This window comes from Hydra vulgaris, chromosome 03, assembly GCF_038396675.1.
Source record: "Hydra vulgaris chromosome 03, alternate assembly HydraT2T_AEP".
Taxonomy (NCBI): domain Eukaryota; kingdom Metazoa; phylum Cnidaria; class Hydrozoa; order Anthoathecata; family Hydridae; genus Hydra; species Hydra vulgaris.
The window spans coordinates 19,982,182-20,000,000 of NC_088922.1; the positions used below are offsets into that span (position 1 = coordinate 19,982,182).

Sequence of the window (17,819 nt, forward strand, 5' to 3'; positions counted from 1 at the left end):
ATTATATTTTTCCAACACTATATAATGTGCAAATTATGCATCGAACATCTTTACATTTAAATAATCCTGTTTTCATTTAACAATGATGCAGAATGAAATTTGGCAGAAGTAAGTTGTCTCAATATGTTTGGTGGTTGATTGTAAGTTACTACTGGATGTATATTTAAAAAAACTTTTTTTTCTCTCTAGTTAGATGATAAACCGAATAAAAGGTTTGTTTTATTTAAAATAGGTTGACAGTTTAGGTCGCTATAAAATGTTGTAACTAAAGAAAAAATTTCTTTTAGATTATGTAATGTTTCGTCTTCTTATTTATTATTGGAGAATTGCTTTAATATTTGTTTCACATTTATATATCTATAAATAACATATATATCTATATATTATATTGTTACAACCAATTATTATACTAACTGTGTGTTGTCTTCTTGTATCATTATTTCAACCTATATTGAGTTTAGCGCTATGGCTTTTAAAAGATAATTCCTCACCCGGAATTAGTCTTTTAGGGAAAACTTTAGCAATCATTTTCTGTGTAATTCTCCAAAGGGAATTACTTATTCTGCAATTGCTAATCATTATTCTGAACGATTGTTAGAAATTATTGTGCAGAGAGAATTGTTTGTGTAACAATCATTACAGAACAGGGTGCTGGTCCTTTTAGTTTTGAATTTAAAAAAGTTTTTTCTATTAATTTTTGGGGGTAATTATATAATTTTAGTTCATCTAAACATAGCTTTTTAGCGATGTAATCAGATGTAAAAACAATTATTTTTTTTGCGAGATTGTATGGAATGTTCTTTTTAATGTGATCAAGGTGATGGCTATTGTAATTCAGGTAGTCGTGAATTTGTTTCTTTATAGAACATGTCGGTTATGATAAATTTGTTGTTTTTAAAAATAACAAATATATCTAGAAAATTAATTATATTATAGATATTTTTCTTTTTCAATAAGTTCGATGCCATATTCTATTGTAAAGCTGATTGAAATTTAATTCTGCAAGTGATGTTTTGAGTTTATTTATATCAAAATGTTTTGACTATATATTGAAACATTTGTCCACACATCTAAAATAAAACTGTTCAATATTTTGCATTTCCTCATTCAAGAAATATGTAAATTTTTGGAAAAAGTATTTTTCTTCTAAGAATCCAATTGAAAGACCCAAGTTATGATTCAAGTAAATTTATGACTACTGATTAGCCTTTCGTAAATCCATGCTGTTCTTCATCTGTCCCATGTTGTCATATACATATACCATGCTGTTCACGCTGTTCTTCAGCTGTCCCATACTGTCATATACATACACCATGTTGTCTGTTGTTGCTGTTCATGCTGTTCTTCAGCAGCTAAGTAATATGAATTTCTTGTTATGTCATTTTTGATTATTTTTTGCATAACTTTACTGATGGCCGATGATGGCGAGATTGCTCAATAATTTGTTGGGCCATTTTTTTTGGCCCTTTTTTTTGGAATTGGTGTAATGTCTATTTATGATGTAATTTTTTATGGCTTTGACTATAATGTATATAAGGTTTGGGTTTAATTTGCTTTAATTGTTTAACTTGTTAATTTAATTGTTCAATTTTGTTAATTTATATTTAATTTGACTTTTCATATCTTATTTGGGCATTTTTTACTAACTTTTTTAATTCTCTTGCTTTTTGATTTTTATTCGGTAGAAAGTTTTTTTTATGATTAAATAACTTTGAAGCAGACTTCATAAGAACTTTTTTTTTTTAACCAACTGCTTTTTTGATATCATTATTGTGCTGTTCAATATTTTATCAAAATTTATATAGATTTTTAGTATATGAATACTGATTAGTTTTATCAAAACTTTAATTATAATTTCTAGAGATTAGTGTTTTTATTACAGAGTAGTTTGTGCCAAATAGTTTTGTTAAATACTTTGTTTAGATTTGAATAGTTACCTTTTTGATTTATTTTAATAAATTCTTGATTTTTTTGTATGGTGTGAAAGTCTTTTAGTTAAAATTCCCTGGTGAGAGATGAATGGAGGCAGGTTTTTTTTCAATAGAGATATTGGATCATTTATGATAATTGTTAAATTAACATATGTTAAAATGTTAAATAAGATCTTTTTTGACTCAACTGTGATAACTAAATAATGATGTTGTTTTTAAGGATTGCTTCTATCACTAACTGTACTAAAAAACTGAATTGAGAAAAGATTAACATAAATTTGATCTTCCATTATTATCTTATTGTATGTAGTTGGAGTAGTTGAAATCACCTGTTGATTAAAAGAGCTGAAAAGTATTTTGATTTAACTAAATGGGTAGCGATTGTTATTATTAATTGCAGTGTCGATGATTTAAGTGCAGTGGTCTGCAGATGTAACCAATAAGGATATTTTCTGCTTTAAGTTTAATTTCACACCATATGGATTCAATTGTAGAGTTATTCAATTGTTTGAAATGTATTTCTAGTGATGGAATATTTTTTTCTTATGTAAATCACTACTCCTTGACCATTTTTCCTAAATTGGTTTTTATTGTAATGAGTGTAATTTGGCAAGAAAATAACAAAGTTTTCATAAGAGCATTTTTGGTGTTCCTAATTTTTTTACTTAATTTTTTAATATTCGCTTATTTTCAGAATTATTAATTACTATTTTTTGAGTATTTATGCTTTCCAATTTGATTAAGATTATACTTAGTCATTCTTCTGGTGCTTATGTTGTTGTTGTTGTTGCTGTTGTTGTTGTTGATAATCACATTATTCTTTTGTATTTTTTTAATGAAAGGTTGAAACTGATTGCTTTTAGCTTTTTTTCAATGTTTCGATCATCATTTTCTATGATTGTATTTTTGTTTTCACAAGTCGATTCATGAATACTGCTTACAATGTTGTTTTTAATTTTTTTTTTTGTTGTTCAATTTATAGGTAATTTTAGGCATGATTACAACTTCTGCTTCTTTTGGTTTTGATGTGACTTGTTTTGTTGCTTGTGCATATGAAAATTTTGTTGATTTGTCTGCATTAAAATCATTATTTTTTTATCTTTAACTTATTTAATTTAGGAGTTCTGACTCTGTTGGTATTTATAATTTTATTTATAAACATTTATAATATTTTCAGCAGAGAGACAAAAAAAATAACTCAAGGACCATCATTGAGAAAATTGTTAAATGAATCACAATCAACATTGAGCCAGCTATTAGAATTGCAATGACAAAGACAAATTAGAAGTGCTACATAGAAGAAGTACAAGATAAAATTTTAGTGAGATCATAGCACAATCTCAACCACCTAAAGGAGAACCTGAGTTAAAAGAAACTGAGTTTTTAAAGGAGAAACTGAGCAAATCAAGGAGATCAGTAATAACAATAAATAAGGAGTGAAGATAAGTAATTTGAGTTATCTAGAAAACAAGTCATAAACTATTTGAGTAAAAAATTGAGAAACACAAAAGCTTTGAGCTTTAAAGCCTGATCATCAAGGCCAGTGGTACTGAGTCAAGCTTAGAATCATCAATAACAACAAAATTGCCTGAGGGATAAAGAGTTGGATTCAAATATTTTGTAAGAAATAGATAAATTCATATGTAAGTATATGCCTAGGCTAAGCACGAAAAATTTGGAGTGTTTTCATTTAACTCTAAGATCCGAAGATATAAGTGCTGAACTTAAATTAGTCTCACAAAGCACATAAAGGTCTTGTAAATTTAACAAAAGTTAAGATTCAATTAATGAAAAATTACTTCAAAGACCACAAAGATTGTGTATAAAAGAAAGACGAAAAAGATTGCGTATAAAAGAAAGACCACAAAGGTTGTGTATAAAAGATAGGTTGAAATAATTTAGTAGTGATGATGGTTTTTTTAATAGTATTTTCAGGTACATGTTTTTGTTTTCATGTTCATGTTTTTAATAATAAGAAAAATTGACTAATTATTTAGTAATTTTTACTTTTACAGCTGTTGATGGAATGTTTCTGAGAGCTACCACAGAGTTCAGGAAACCTTACTACCAGTTGGTCTCAGAGCCATTAAGCCATTAAACTGAGTCATAGAGCTGTACTCTAATTAGGAAATAACAAGACATAACTAAGGCACAACTAAGGAAAGAAAAACGCATGAGCATAGTCAAGACAATCTAGTGTTCATCATTCTAGGCAGGAATAATGTAAAACAAATTTACATTTATAACAGCCTATCAGGTGAATAAGGGTTGTGAGGCTGGTAAGCAGAGATTTTCTTTTTACTAAATTCTTTGCCTAGAAGGCCTTCTACAAGTCAATAACTAGATGCAGTTTAGATAAGTATTTTTACAGAGATATCATCTCTAGCCATTTACTCAACCAAGGGCTGTACAAAAAAAGGTGGTTAAGTCAGAGTTAATTTCTTAAAGCCTTTGCTTAAAAAGCAAATCTTACAAAGCAGTAAGATATAATGATCCTATAACTTTACTTCAGAAGTTCCACAAAAAGATGTAGAATAAGATAGAGCTCTTAAATTTTATTTAAAAAAAGTAAATATTCTTTCTAATAAGTTTTATGTCTTTTTGTAACAAATGTTCATTAAAACTCTGTAAAAAAGGTTATAGGTTAAAAAATGTTGCACCCACAATTTTATTGAACTTAATATATGTATATACATATATTAAGTTCAATAAAATAATAATAATAATAATAATAATAATAATAATAATAATAATAATAACAATAATAATAATATGGAAAAACGTCTATTTTAATCGCCAGTGTCGAATTGGAAAAGAAGGAATTTGTTTATATGTCTGCACTTAGAAACAATCTCACTCCTTTTATTCAATAGATTAGTATTTTTATAATTTACAATTTCACATGATTTGGATATTGGATTATATGCTTAACATTGCCTGAGAATTTTCCACTTAACTATAGGAACTAAATTAGCTTCTTTTAACATCCTTACATGTTTTGAGAGCTCAGTATCATTTTTGTATTTAGAGATGTTAAATGATTTAACGTGATTATCTTAATTTAAAAGAAGTCTCACTTAAACCAATGTAGGATTTTCATTAGGAGATGAATCAAGATTAGCAAATGTTACAGTTGCTTGATATACAATGTTGCTTGCTAAACATTTATTGAACAAAAAACATTTTCCACGTTGGTGCTAAGGTTTTTGCTAAATGGAGGGTTAAACCAAATGATGTTGCAGGCTCTGAACATAGAGACTATAAAGATAAGACTGTCCATTTATTGAATCCTGCTAAAAATGAGGTTGGTAAAATTAGTAAAGATATTCTTTCTAAAATTATTACAGACCTAAGAAATATATTACAATTAAATCAATGGAAAAACACTCCAAATGTTATCGATTGGTTTAAGGCATGAAAGATAAACACCTATATAAATTTTTAATTTTTGATACTATTGACTTCTACCCTTCTATCACTGAAACACTTCTTAAAACTCTATCAATTTTGCGAAGCAACACCTTACATTAAATAAAGAGAACATATCATTAATTTTTCATGCAAGAAAGTCTTTGCTTTTGAATAATAATCAAGTTTGGATTAAGCAATCAAGTGGTTTATTTGATGTTTCCATGGGAGCGTATGACGGCGCAGAGGTTTGTGAGCTGGTAGAAATATTTCTTTTTTTTCAAATTTCAAAACTTTATAACAAGTTTGAGGTTGATTTATACTGTAACAATGGCTTTGCAGTTTTTAGTAATAAAAGCTGCCCTCAAATGGAAAAAATAAAAAAGCATATTGTCGAAATATTTAAATGCAATGGCTTACGGATTTCTATACAATGCAACATGAAAATTGTCAACTACCTTGACAATTCTCTAAATCTTGGTGAATGCACTTTTAAACCTTATTTCAAACCTGATAATACATTAAATTACATCCATGCTGATTCAAATCACCTGCCAAGTATACTAAAACAAATACCACATTTGGTTGAACTTAGATTGTCTACAAATTCTTCTAACAAAGAAATATTTTAAAATACTATTCCTCTATAAAATTAATGCTTTATTAAAGTCTGGTTATAAATGTAGTCCAACATTTAATCCTAAAGCAATATCAACTCCAAAACGGAACAGAGGCCGCAACATCATTTGGTTTAACCTTCCATTTAGCAAAAACCTTAGCACCAACGTGGAAAATGTTTTTTGAAACTAGTTGACAAACATTTTCCTAATAATAACAAACTACATAAAATCTTTAACAGGAACATAGTCAAAGTTAGCTACAGTTGTATGCCAAGTGTAAAATCTATTATAAACTCACACAACAAATACATTTTATACAACAATACAAACCCTAATCGACAAAACTGTAACTGCTATAATAAAAATCTCTCTCTGTTGCTCAATATAAAATAATTCAAAATAAAAAATTGTTATTATTATTATTTGATGTCAGAACTTATTCTATTGTTTTGTTTTTAATTTTGTAACGGTTTTTTAATTGTATTTTTGATCGGTTTTTTCTTGATTTAAATCTATGGCTGCTGAGTGCCGAAAATGGCATGAAACTTTAAGTACCGTAAAAAAGTTGCTTTTTTTCATCTTACTTTATTATTTATTTATTGATCTATTTTGTGATTATTTCACTTTATATTGATCACTCTCAAATCGAAAAAGAGTTGATTATTATTACATAATCAAAATAACAATATATATATATATATATATATATATATATATATATATATATATATATATATATATTTCAATTATAATTGGTTATCATTTCTTAAAAGAATTATACACATTAAAAAAACTAGTGCATTTGAAATTTCTGTATAAGGTTGCCTGTGTTTTTTTAACAATTAAAATACTGTACACCAAATTTTTAATTACTTGAAGCATATTAAGGGGTTGCTATGATTTGAAGCATATTTAGAGGTTTCTATGATTTAAAACATATAGATTTGCTATGATTTATGAGATTGTCTGATACACTACTGAATTCATTTACTGACTTTTTAAGTTTTTTCATAAAAAATGAAGAAAGTAAAACATTTATAATCAAGAAGATCCATCAAACTGCAGTATGGCTGATCAAACAGCAGTATGGCTGATCAAACTATAGCAGCTATAGAGTCAGAGCTGAAAACAGGTGCCAGTGATGTGAACTGCACAAAAATATGAAACAAATTATTTCTTTGTCAGCAATTAAATGTAAAACTAATAGTTGCTTTAGTTCCTCAAAATGTGACAATGATGAAGATGAAGCCCAAGTCTTATCTTTTTCTAATACTGGTAGTTCAATAAAAAAATGAAGACAGTCCACTCTCCAAATGTTGTATCATTTCTTTTTTGTATCAATATCTCAGACCGCTGTGCACTCATAATTAAAGGAATAGTAATTTAGGTTCTTAGACATCCCATTAAGGAGTTACCATTGACATACATAGGCATTGGGCAAACCAAGAGGTTCGAGAAAACTGCTATCAATAAGTTTCACTTATTTCTTATGATCCACTCATCCAGCACTGAGATGAAACATTTCTACCAGATATTGTCAGTGGAAAAAATTAAACAGAATTGCCAATTTTGTTACAGAAAGTGGAGTGAAAAATTGTAAGGAACTCCATAGATAAGTTGAGGAGCAGGTTATAAGCAGGCAAATATTTGTATGCATACTTTTAAGGATTGGTAGCTGGAAATGCATGTGTATGGACATGTCTTTGATATAACTTCTTTAAATACAAGGCTAAATATTGGTGCCTACACAATTCTTGAACAGAAACTTGGGACACATCTTGCGTGAATAGCCTGTAGCATCATGTTTCCAAAATTATGTTTTCCAAAATTTTAACAACAGTTTTTGGAATCAGCAGAGGAAAAGAACTTGGAATTGATAAAAGATTTGGCAATAATAACCTCTTTAACTCTAATTTGACTTAGTCAAGATATGTTGAAGCACTACAGAGAAACTACTACAATAAAAAGTCAAAAAAAATGATAATCTTTTAAATCTGTTTCATCTTCTTTGGGGTAACTTGGATCTACTGAAACATCGCAGTTGGGTGTGAAATTTCAGGCTCCTGGGTCTAAACATAATGCACAATGGATGTGAAAAGGTTATATATTGTCTCAAATGCTTTTATAAATGCTTATATATTCTATAAATGCTTTTACATCAATATTTTTTTACTATAGCAGAAAAATAAAGGATTATGAACATAAACCTTTTTGTTTCACTTTTTTATGGAGAGTTTTTTGAATGAAGCTCCACTGGTGGAACAAACACGGTAATAAAGTTCCTGGTAGGATGTTGCAGCAAAAGCTTATCATCACTACCTTTGGTATTTTTATGAGTGCTTGATTGCTTTAGCTTTCTTTAGCAAAGAAAAGCCGAACCATTTTTAGTGAAGATAAGTGAACCAGATAAGTGGACAACTGATCTAGTGCATCTTGAAATGCAACAAAAAGTTCTTCAAATGAAAGTTGTTGAAAATTGTATGAAAAGAGGCATTGCCCTTTCTCTATCATAACAAAGAATGAAGACCAGAAACAATTTCTACTTTGTCTTATAGATCTATACACAAAACAATTTCCAACTGCATCAAAAGCAGAACTATTAAAGATGACTCAATAAACTGTTTTAGACTTTTATTCTATGCTCAATATTTTGCTCTTGCTATAACATGCAAACTATTATCCAATAATAACTGTTAAAACCACAATATGTATTTTTTTTGATTGATTGATTTTTTTTTTGACTTTAATTGATAATGTTAAAATCATAGCAACCCCTAAATATTATCAAATTTTATAAAAAGTATGAAATCATTTATATAAAAAGTATAAATTCATTATAGTCACACTCACCTAAAACATCTAACAGTGATGTCAATTCATCCAAAGATGTGAGACCTTTTATTTCTGAAGTAGTTAATCTATCGTTGTGGTTAAGGGCCCAACATTGATGCAACAATGATAATATAGAGATTGGGTATTGACTTGCCTGCATTAAAATAAATTCTTATGATTGGATATTGTCTAGCCTTACAATATTTTAAAATATTAAGAAAAATTATTTTTATAAAGATTTATCAAAATGTTGAATATTTTGTCAAATTATCCAAAAAAAGTTTTTGATTTACCTTCAGAAAATTTAAATTAAAAAAAAAAATATTCAATATGTATAAAGTCAGGAATTAAAACCCAATAGTGGTTCCTTATCCGGAATCTCTCAGGTCCTTAAATTTGAGAGGGTCTACAATCTGGAGGGGTTCTGAACCCTTTATTTTCTTGAAGGGTTTCATATCACTTTTTTAGAATCTCATTTTCTTAGGGTTCCAGAAACCTAGATGTGTAATACAGTTTTTGTATTACACTCCTCAAAAAGAACTTTTCTGTATATATTATTGTAATAATTGTAAATGCTATTATGTGATTATAAAATTTAACTATGCTAATGTTGTGTACTAATCATGCTAATCATGCTAATCATGTTGTGTAGACTTGTGTACTTGTGTATGTTTTGGAATTGTTTCTTCACTATTACAGTATTTCTTAATGTTTCAGATCATTTCAAAATTGTAGATAAGAAAAAAATAATCCCTAAGTTTTGCTTACGATGAATAAATTAGTATAAATTAAATTATTTTGAACTTACCTATTTAAAATACTTTCGGTGAAAAAACCCCAAATATAACCACTGGTTATAATTGGATTTTTTTTACCCAAATTAAGAGATGCTCTAAAACCCTTTTTTACACTAAGGGTACTCCAGTACTTTTTTTTCAAAACCTCAGTTTAAGAGATTCTAGAACTCCTCATTTTTCGGTAACCCACTTTGCAATAGTGGTATCAGAACCCATTCTCCAGAACTCCTTATTGTTGGGGTTTTAGAACCCTGATTTTAGCTAGGGGTTCTAATCCCTGTAAAAAATGAATATTTTAAATTTATTTTAATTTATGTCTAAAATTTTTATCTTTTCTACTTCATGCCTAAATTACCAATATTAGTAGCGGTACCATGTTTAAAACACAAAAATTTAAACTTTTAAAAAAGTCATAATCAACAAGCAATACTAATTACAAAGTTTTTATGAATAATATTATACACAAACCAAAAAAATCTAATAAAAGGTATAGTACACCTGATGAAAATTACTGCTAAAATACACAAGAACTAACGTTAAAAAAAAATACCCTTACCACCAGCGATATTTTTGGACGTTTTCCCTCTGATATAAACTTATCAACAAGATTTTTATTAGCACTGTTACCAAAAGGTTTTCGTAGATTTATCAACTCATACACAAATGAACCAAACAAAAAACTCACAACCTATAGTATTTTTGTTAGTTTATATTTTTTATAACCTTAAATAAACTAAATATTTTTGATTATTTTAAAAATATTTTTAATTTCTATTAAAAACTAAAAATAATTATATAAACAACTATAACAAATCAAAAATATAAATAGAATAGCAGTATAAAAATATAGCAGTTGTACAAAAAAACAAGAATTGAACAACAGCAAAAAAATATTTAAAACATTTTATCAAGTTACAAAGTTACAAGGCTAAATTCTAAATGTATAAATTTCCTAATAAGCATGTGGGTAAGCATGAGAAGAAATTAGCCTAGTTAATTCAAGTCACCAGTTAGGGAAAAATTATCTTTAAAATCAATATTATTTAGCTTCTCGTATTGATCTTGATTGTTTGATTTTATGTTATCCTATTCCTTACCTGATGTGCTATTATTTATTTCAAGTTTTTTCCTTTTTAACTCTTCTGTTATATCTTTAATGCATAACCTCTTTTCTTTGTTTCTATTTTAAATTGGTTTTTAATTGATATGCAACTGAAACCTTTGCTCCATAATGTGCATTGAATCAGAATTTCAATTCACTTCATAGCACATCATACCACACCAGTATAGGTCTTATTTCTTTAAGGTAAGGGTGAAGGTTTGTGACCCATGGTGACTAATGTGTGTGGTTGATCAATTGAAATTTATTCTTTAGGTCTTACATCTTATTATTACTTTTTAGTTAAAATAAATATTGCATCTGCAAGGGAAAGATTGCATACAGGTGATCAATCAAGTCATACATTACCAGATGACTTGATTGATCACCTGTATGCAATCTTTGCGTTGCAGATGCAATATTTATTTTAAGTCAAAAAACTTTCAAATAAAATCCTCTTATAACTCTTCTATTATATTTTTAATTTTACCTGAATTTTTTGAACTATAACTCAGGTTTCATCAAAAAAAAGTTAATTGAATAAAAATAGGCTAGAATGGAATACATAATGCAGAAACTCTAAATGAAATAATTTGAGACAAAATACCTTATTATTACTTCCCTCTTGTGTACTTGAAATGTTTTCAAACTAAAATTCAGGCATCTCTAATAAATATATATTTTTGGTAAACTTTTGATTTTAAATGAAGTAATACGTAAGTGCAATATCAACTAGGAGTTTCTCATAAGTTTAAACTTGGTTTCTTTCAACAAATTAATAACAAGTTACTAAAAAATGTTACAAGTTTGACTATAAACAAAATAACTTCATGCAAATTTTATATTTCAAAACAACATTAGTTTGTTTTTAAATAATTAACAGGCTGTTTTGAACCTTTTTTGAATGAATAAAAAGCCAAGGCTCATAACATTTTTACACTTTTTTTTTATTATTGTGAGTCCTACACATGACATAACATAGAGTCTTTCACATTTATTATTTTGAGTCCTACTCATGACCTAGAGTCTTTCACATTTATTATTGTGAGACCTACTCATGACCTAGAGTCTTTCACATTTATTATTGTGAGCCCTACTCATGACCTAGAGTCTTTCACATTTATTAAAGTTTTTAATAATAAGTTGTAGTTTCAATAATAAGAAAAACATAAAAAAAGTTTCTCACTTTATCATAAACATTCATTTTAGCAAAAAAGTATCAATTTAATCCTGCTAGTAATTTGTTAAGTAGAAGAAAATCTGGTCCGGCATAACAACTTCTTGTTGAAGATGAAATTTTAAATTAATGCATATTAGGCTTGAATCATCATTACATAATTTAGCATTTAGTTTTAAAATTATAATAATTCATGTATCTCAAATTTTGACTGCATTTATAACTTTATTAGCTAAAAAACTTAAACCATTGATATAATGGCCTACTCAAGAAGAAATATTAAGTTTTACACATTCTCATTTTGTTGGAGATATTGTTAATGTTGAAGGTATTGGCAAATGTACCAAACAAACCATTCAGAAATCTGCCAATGCTAATGCTCTATATTAAACATATAGGTCTTATAAAAGTAAAAACACATTAAAGAACTAATCTTTTGTACAAAAGACAGTTCTGTCTCTTTTGTCTCTAAAGCCTATCTTCATCAGATTTTTTCACTGAAGTTATGTAGCAAGAAAATTTATTTCTAGCAGGTAAAAGCTGTAATTCCTCCATTTATACCAAGTAAGAGACAGTTTACACCCTCTGAGGTGTATTATCGCAAATGCATAGCACGTGCAAGAATAAATATTGAACTTGTCATAGAAAGGCATAAGAATTTCAACTTTTAAAGCATACTTTTCCTGTTAGATTAGTCCCTCTAATTTATGGACAAATGCTGCTGCCATTGTTAACCTGCTTCCAGGGTTAGTAAAAGCAAAACAGTTAAGCTCTTATTTTTTTATTTATTTGTTTTTTTTAATGCAACTTTTTTGAATTTGTTGTTTAGTGTAAGCACTCTAGGTTTTGGTTATTTTTGAGCTTTTGTTCAGAATTTTAATAAATAATTTGCTATATGGTCACTTTAATATTTTTTCTTGTACACTTTTCATTAATTTTGTGAAACTGTAGTTTTATAAACAAAAAATACTTAGCTCTTCAGGTTATATTATTTCATAATCAAACTGATTTATCTTTATAGATCATGTTGTTTAAGTCACAGGGGGTTGTTCTGCAAATATTATATCTTAGTTCTCAACATCTTTATCAAAAACAAATTTTAATCACATCTTGTGGTTGAGCAAAAATTTCACAAAAAGTTATTGCTTTTAGATATGTTGCAGTGAACAACAAGAGATATGTTACAGTGAACTCAAAATTAATCACATAGAATCTTCATGATCAATCAATTAGGGAAATAATGTTGCTTTAATAACTTTTTGCAACTTTGACAAAGTTTTACTTAGATATAACACTGTTTTCTGATAAAGTGTGCCAGGAAATAACAAGCAAACTTTCTGATGCAAGTTAATGGCTCCAAAAAATTTATTATCAAGTTATAGCTAGATAAACTACACTACAACCACATTATAGGAGTAAATATTTCTAAATAAACAGCAATGTTTTGTTTTGCATTTTGCCATGTTAAATAATATGCCTCTTATTTATACTTATAAAAATATAAAATGTAACAAATTAAGATAAACTGAGATTTATAGGGTGCAAAAACCTCCTGTAGATGAAATATATAAGTTAAGAAGAGTTTGTATTAAAAAATAAAGGAACAAAGGATATTGAGTATTTTAATTTGAATGTTTATGGTGTTTTATTATGTTGAATTCTTATGGTGTATCCAGCAACATCTTTAAGATCATTGAATCCTTCCTTTCCAATCGTAGCATAAAAGTTGTCCTCGATGGACAACACTCTTCTTCTTATTCTGTAACTTCAGGGGTTCCTCAAGGTTCTATCCTTGGCCCTATACTCTTTTTAATTTACATTAACGATCTTCCAGATATTCTCACATCTAAGGTGGCATTGTTTGCTGATGATACTACCATTTATTCTTGTCGTGATAAGAAACCAACACCCTCTGATTGCTTGGAGGGGGCATTTGAGCTTGAAAAGGATCTCACTTCTGCTACAGCATGGGGCTCACAGTGGCTGGTGAACTTTAATTCAGATAAAACTCAATTTTTTTCAGCCAATCGTTATCGCAATAATTTAGATCTTCCTATATTTATGAACGGTGATGTACTCGATGAGTCACCTACTCTTCATCTTCTAGGATTAACTCTTACTTCCAATCTTTCTTGGAAACCATATATCAAATCGGTTGCAAAATTAGCATCTGCTAAGGTTGCATCTCTTTATCGAGCTCGCCACTTTCTTACTCTGGATTCTATTCTCTATCTCTATAAATCTCAAATCTGGCCTTGTATGGAATACTGTTGCCATATCTGGGGCGGATCTTCTAATGATGTCCTTTCTCTTTTAGACAAGGTGCAAAAACGCATTGTAAACATAGTTGGACCTGCTCTTGCAGCCAACCTCCAACCATTATCACATCGTCGTAATGTTGCTTCTCTTTCTCTTTTCTACAAATACTATAATGGGCACTGCTCTAAAGAGCTAGCGTCTCTTGTGCCAACTACTAAAATTCATTCTCGTGTTACTCGTCATTCAATTAAGTGTCATCCTTTTTCTGTGACTGTTCCTAAGTGCTCCAAAAACGCTTATTCGTCTAGTTTTTTTCCTCGAACATCAGTTCTTTGGAATTCGCTTCCTTCATCTTGCATTCCTGATTCATATAATTTGCAATCTTTTAAATCGTCTGTCAATCGTTATCTTGCTCTACAACCTTCATCTTTTCTCTTACAGTAACTTCCAACTTTAATTAGTGGCTGCTTGCAGCCTTGTTGGAAGCGAAGATGTTTAAAAAAAAAAAAAAAAAAAAAGAATCACAGGACATGAAAAAGATGATTTAAATAATTTTTGACTTGAAAAAACAAAAAATTTAAGATCATGTTTAAGACGTCACCTTTAATAACAATGTTATTAACGGTGACTTTTTTAACATGCCCATAATATTGCAAGTTTTTTCCTTCTTTAAATACCTTCACTGGATTTTTTTTTGCAGCGTTTTTTCTTTAATGAGTTCTAAAGACACATTAAGAAGATATTGGTTTTCACCTAGCCAGTTAGACTTTAAATCTTTGGGAAATGGAAGACATCATCAACAGCTAGCTTACTTAGTCAACTGTTATTGATTTCATTAGTACAGTCATTAATACAGTGGTAGCTAACAATGATAGGTTTAAAGCTGTTGCTATAATCACTTTTCTAACAAAACAGCTTTTTGAGCACTAACTGAACCGAGCGCCACACCTCTTGCTGAGATATATGTTCTTATATCTTCTACTTTCCATTTTGAGTGAAGTAAAAATCATAATTAACAACAACAACAAAAAAAGTGAAAACAATAATACTACTTAGAACACTATAATTAGTAAGTTTATTTATTAATAAATCCAACCATCCATGATAAAAATAAAAATGTCAGAGTCCTTAAAACTTTAAATTTGACATGTTTTTAAAAATCAATAAAAGTATTGTCACTAAAATAACATCAACTTATTTGATTTCAACTAATAATACTAATCATCATTACAAACAATCCAGATTATAAAAATCAATTAACTATCTTAAGTCATTTTACTTGTTATTTGTCTCTGCTTTTATTTGTGAATTTTTTTCTGCTCACACAATTTTTTTTTAACAGTAGTTGCATAAATTTTAGGTGTCCCAAGAAGAACTAACAGTCTTATCACAGAGTGCTGCTTTAGAGCGTTTAACTAGAAAGTTCACACTTCCTTTTTTACCGGTAAAAAAGAATAATTTATAAATTAAATTTCAGTTTTCTACACTATATATTCTGAATTTAAAAAAATCAGCAACTGATAAATGATGAAAAAAAATAGTTAAGATTGTTCAGTTTATAGTAGAAGTCTAACTACTTCAGAAGGACTTGTAAAAAATACTGAGTTTTTTGTTATATTATAATGGCTAGCTCTAGCAATTAAAGTTAAGCTAATAAAAAATATAAAGTAAAAAATAAATTGAATAAATAATGAACAAAATACAGGTTGCAAAAACACCAAAAAACTATAAACACATTAAAAAAAACAAAAAAAAACACTAAGAAACATGACGCAAAATATTTCCTGTTGAAAGATGTAATAAAAGTGCATTATTAATAAGAGAAAAAACATCACAATTTACTTAGTCTATTTATCCATTTGAAAATTAAAAACTTCTGTTTTTGAATGGTTAAATATAAATATTTTAGTTATGCAATCGAAAAAAGAAATTTAAAAACATCTTTTTTCAGTTAATTGAATAAACTATTGTTTTGACAATGAATCAAAAGAAAATAACAATAACAATAACAAAAAAACACTATAACAAAATTAATTAAAATCATACAAACTTCATTTTGTTTAATTTTAACTTTTTTTTATTTATAAAAGATTCTATAAGTTGATGCTTTCCCAATTTTTTAGTTGCAAATTTGTAAATGTAGAACTGCATAGCAGTTGCATTGTTGTATAATGTAAAATTTGTTTTAATTTATGTTACAATGGTTACATAAATTACTAAAAAAACCAGCAGAACAAAAAACTTAGAGAAACTTTGATCTGGAATTCTCTCGTGGGTGTTGTAGAATAGATTCAAAGAAAAAAAAAGGTGGATGACTTAAATAATAATAGCCTTCAGCTCAGCCTGAATGATGTTTTATATATATATATATATATATATATATATATATATATATATATATATATATATATATATATAAATATATATATATATATATAATTGAATTTTATATTCAATAATATATATATATTATATATATATATATATATATATATATATATATATAATTGAATTTTATATTCAATAATATATATATATATATATATATAATATATATATATATATATATATATATATATATATAAAATTGAATTTTATATTTAATAATATATACATATATACATATATACATATATATATATATATATATATATATATATATATATATATATATATATATATATATATATATATATATATATATATATATATATATTATTGAATTTTATATTCAATAATATATATATATATATATATATATATATATATATATATATATATATAATTGAATTTTATATTCAATAATATATATATATATATAAATTATTGAATTTTATATTATTATATGTGTATTTATACTTTAATGTTATATTATATTTATTTTTTTGAAGCAGCACAACGCAGAGTACGGACATGTATTTTTAGAAAGAAGTTTTTCAACTGAAAAAATAAAAATGAAAAAAAACAATTTTACAATAACACAACTAAAAGAAATAATGGACATACATGAAAATACAATCATGAAATTGTTTAATGATAAAGTTGAAAAACTGGAAACAAGATTATCATTTTTAACAGAAGAAAATAAAATTCTTAGAAATGAAGTAGGAGACTTGAAAAAATCCATGGAGTTCGTTAGCGAAAAGTACAAATGTTTATTGGAGGAAAATCTCTAGAAAAACATTAACTACAAAAACTATCAAAAATCATCATGAAAACGAGCAAAAGATTGAAAACAAAAAAGTTATTATTGATAAACTTGCAGAATTAGAAGATAGATGTTGCCAAAGATAGAAGTCGCAGAAGATAGAAGCCGCCGAAACAACTTAAGAATCAATGGAACGAGGAAAATGAAAATTGGCAAGCCACGAAGAGTAAAGTGAAGAACTTCGTGAAAACAAAGCAAGAATAAATGAAAACATCGAAATTTTTAAAAAATTTTTACATTAACTTACAAGAAACATCAAATATTTTTAATGTATTATGCGTAACGGAAACATGGTGCAGCTCTGACAACATTGCATTGAATGCAAACCTCCATCTCTCAGGCTTTAATATGGTCCCGCTTGCACACAAAACAAACAAGTGAGGTGGAGGTGTTCTTATTTATGTAAACAATAAATTGCAGTTTATTTTTAGGCCTGACATGAGTATTTCTGATGGTGATAAAGAAATTCTAACTATTGAAATTATTGC

At 27.6% G+C, this 17,819-nt stretch overlaps 1 protein-coding gene across 2 annotated transcripts in view; it reads right to left on the reverse strand.

Moving 5' to 3' along the window:
* The window catches only part of LOC100197092 (leucine-rich repeat serine/threonine-protein kinase 1), a 148,938-nt gene that overhangs the window by 19,470 nt on the left and 111,649 nt on the right, over window positions 1-17,819 (reverse strand). For both annotated transcript variants that reach the window (XM_065792594.1, XM_065792595.1), the window contains exons 25-26: window positions 10,145-10,276; window positions 8,810-8,945 (exon numbers count right to left, since the gene is read on the reverse strand). In XM_065792594.1, coding sequence (XP_065648666.1) covers window positions 8,810-8,945; window positions 10,145-10,276 — 268 coding nt within the window. The remainder of the gene's footprint in view (window positions 1-8,809; window positions 8,946-10,144; window positions 10,277-17,819) is intronic.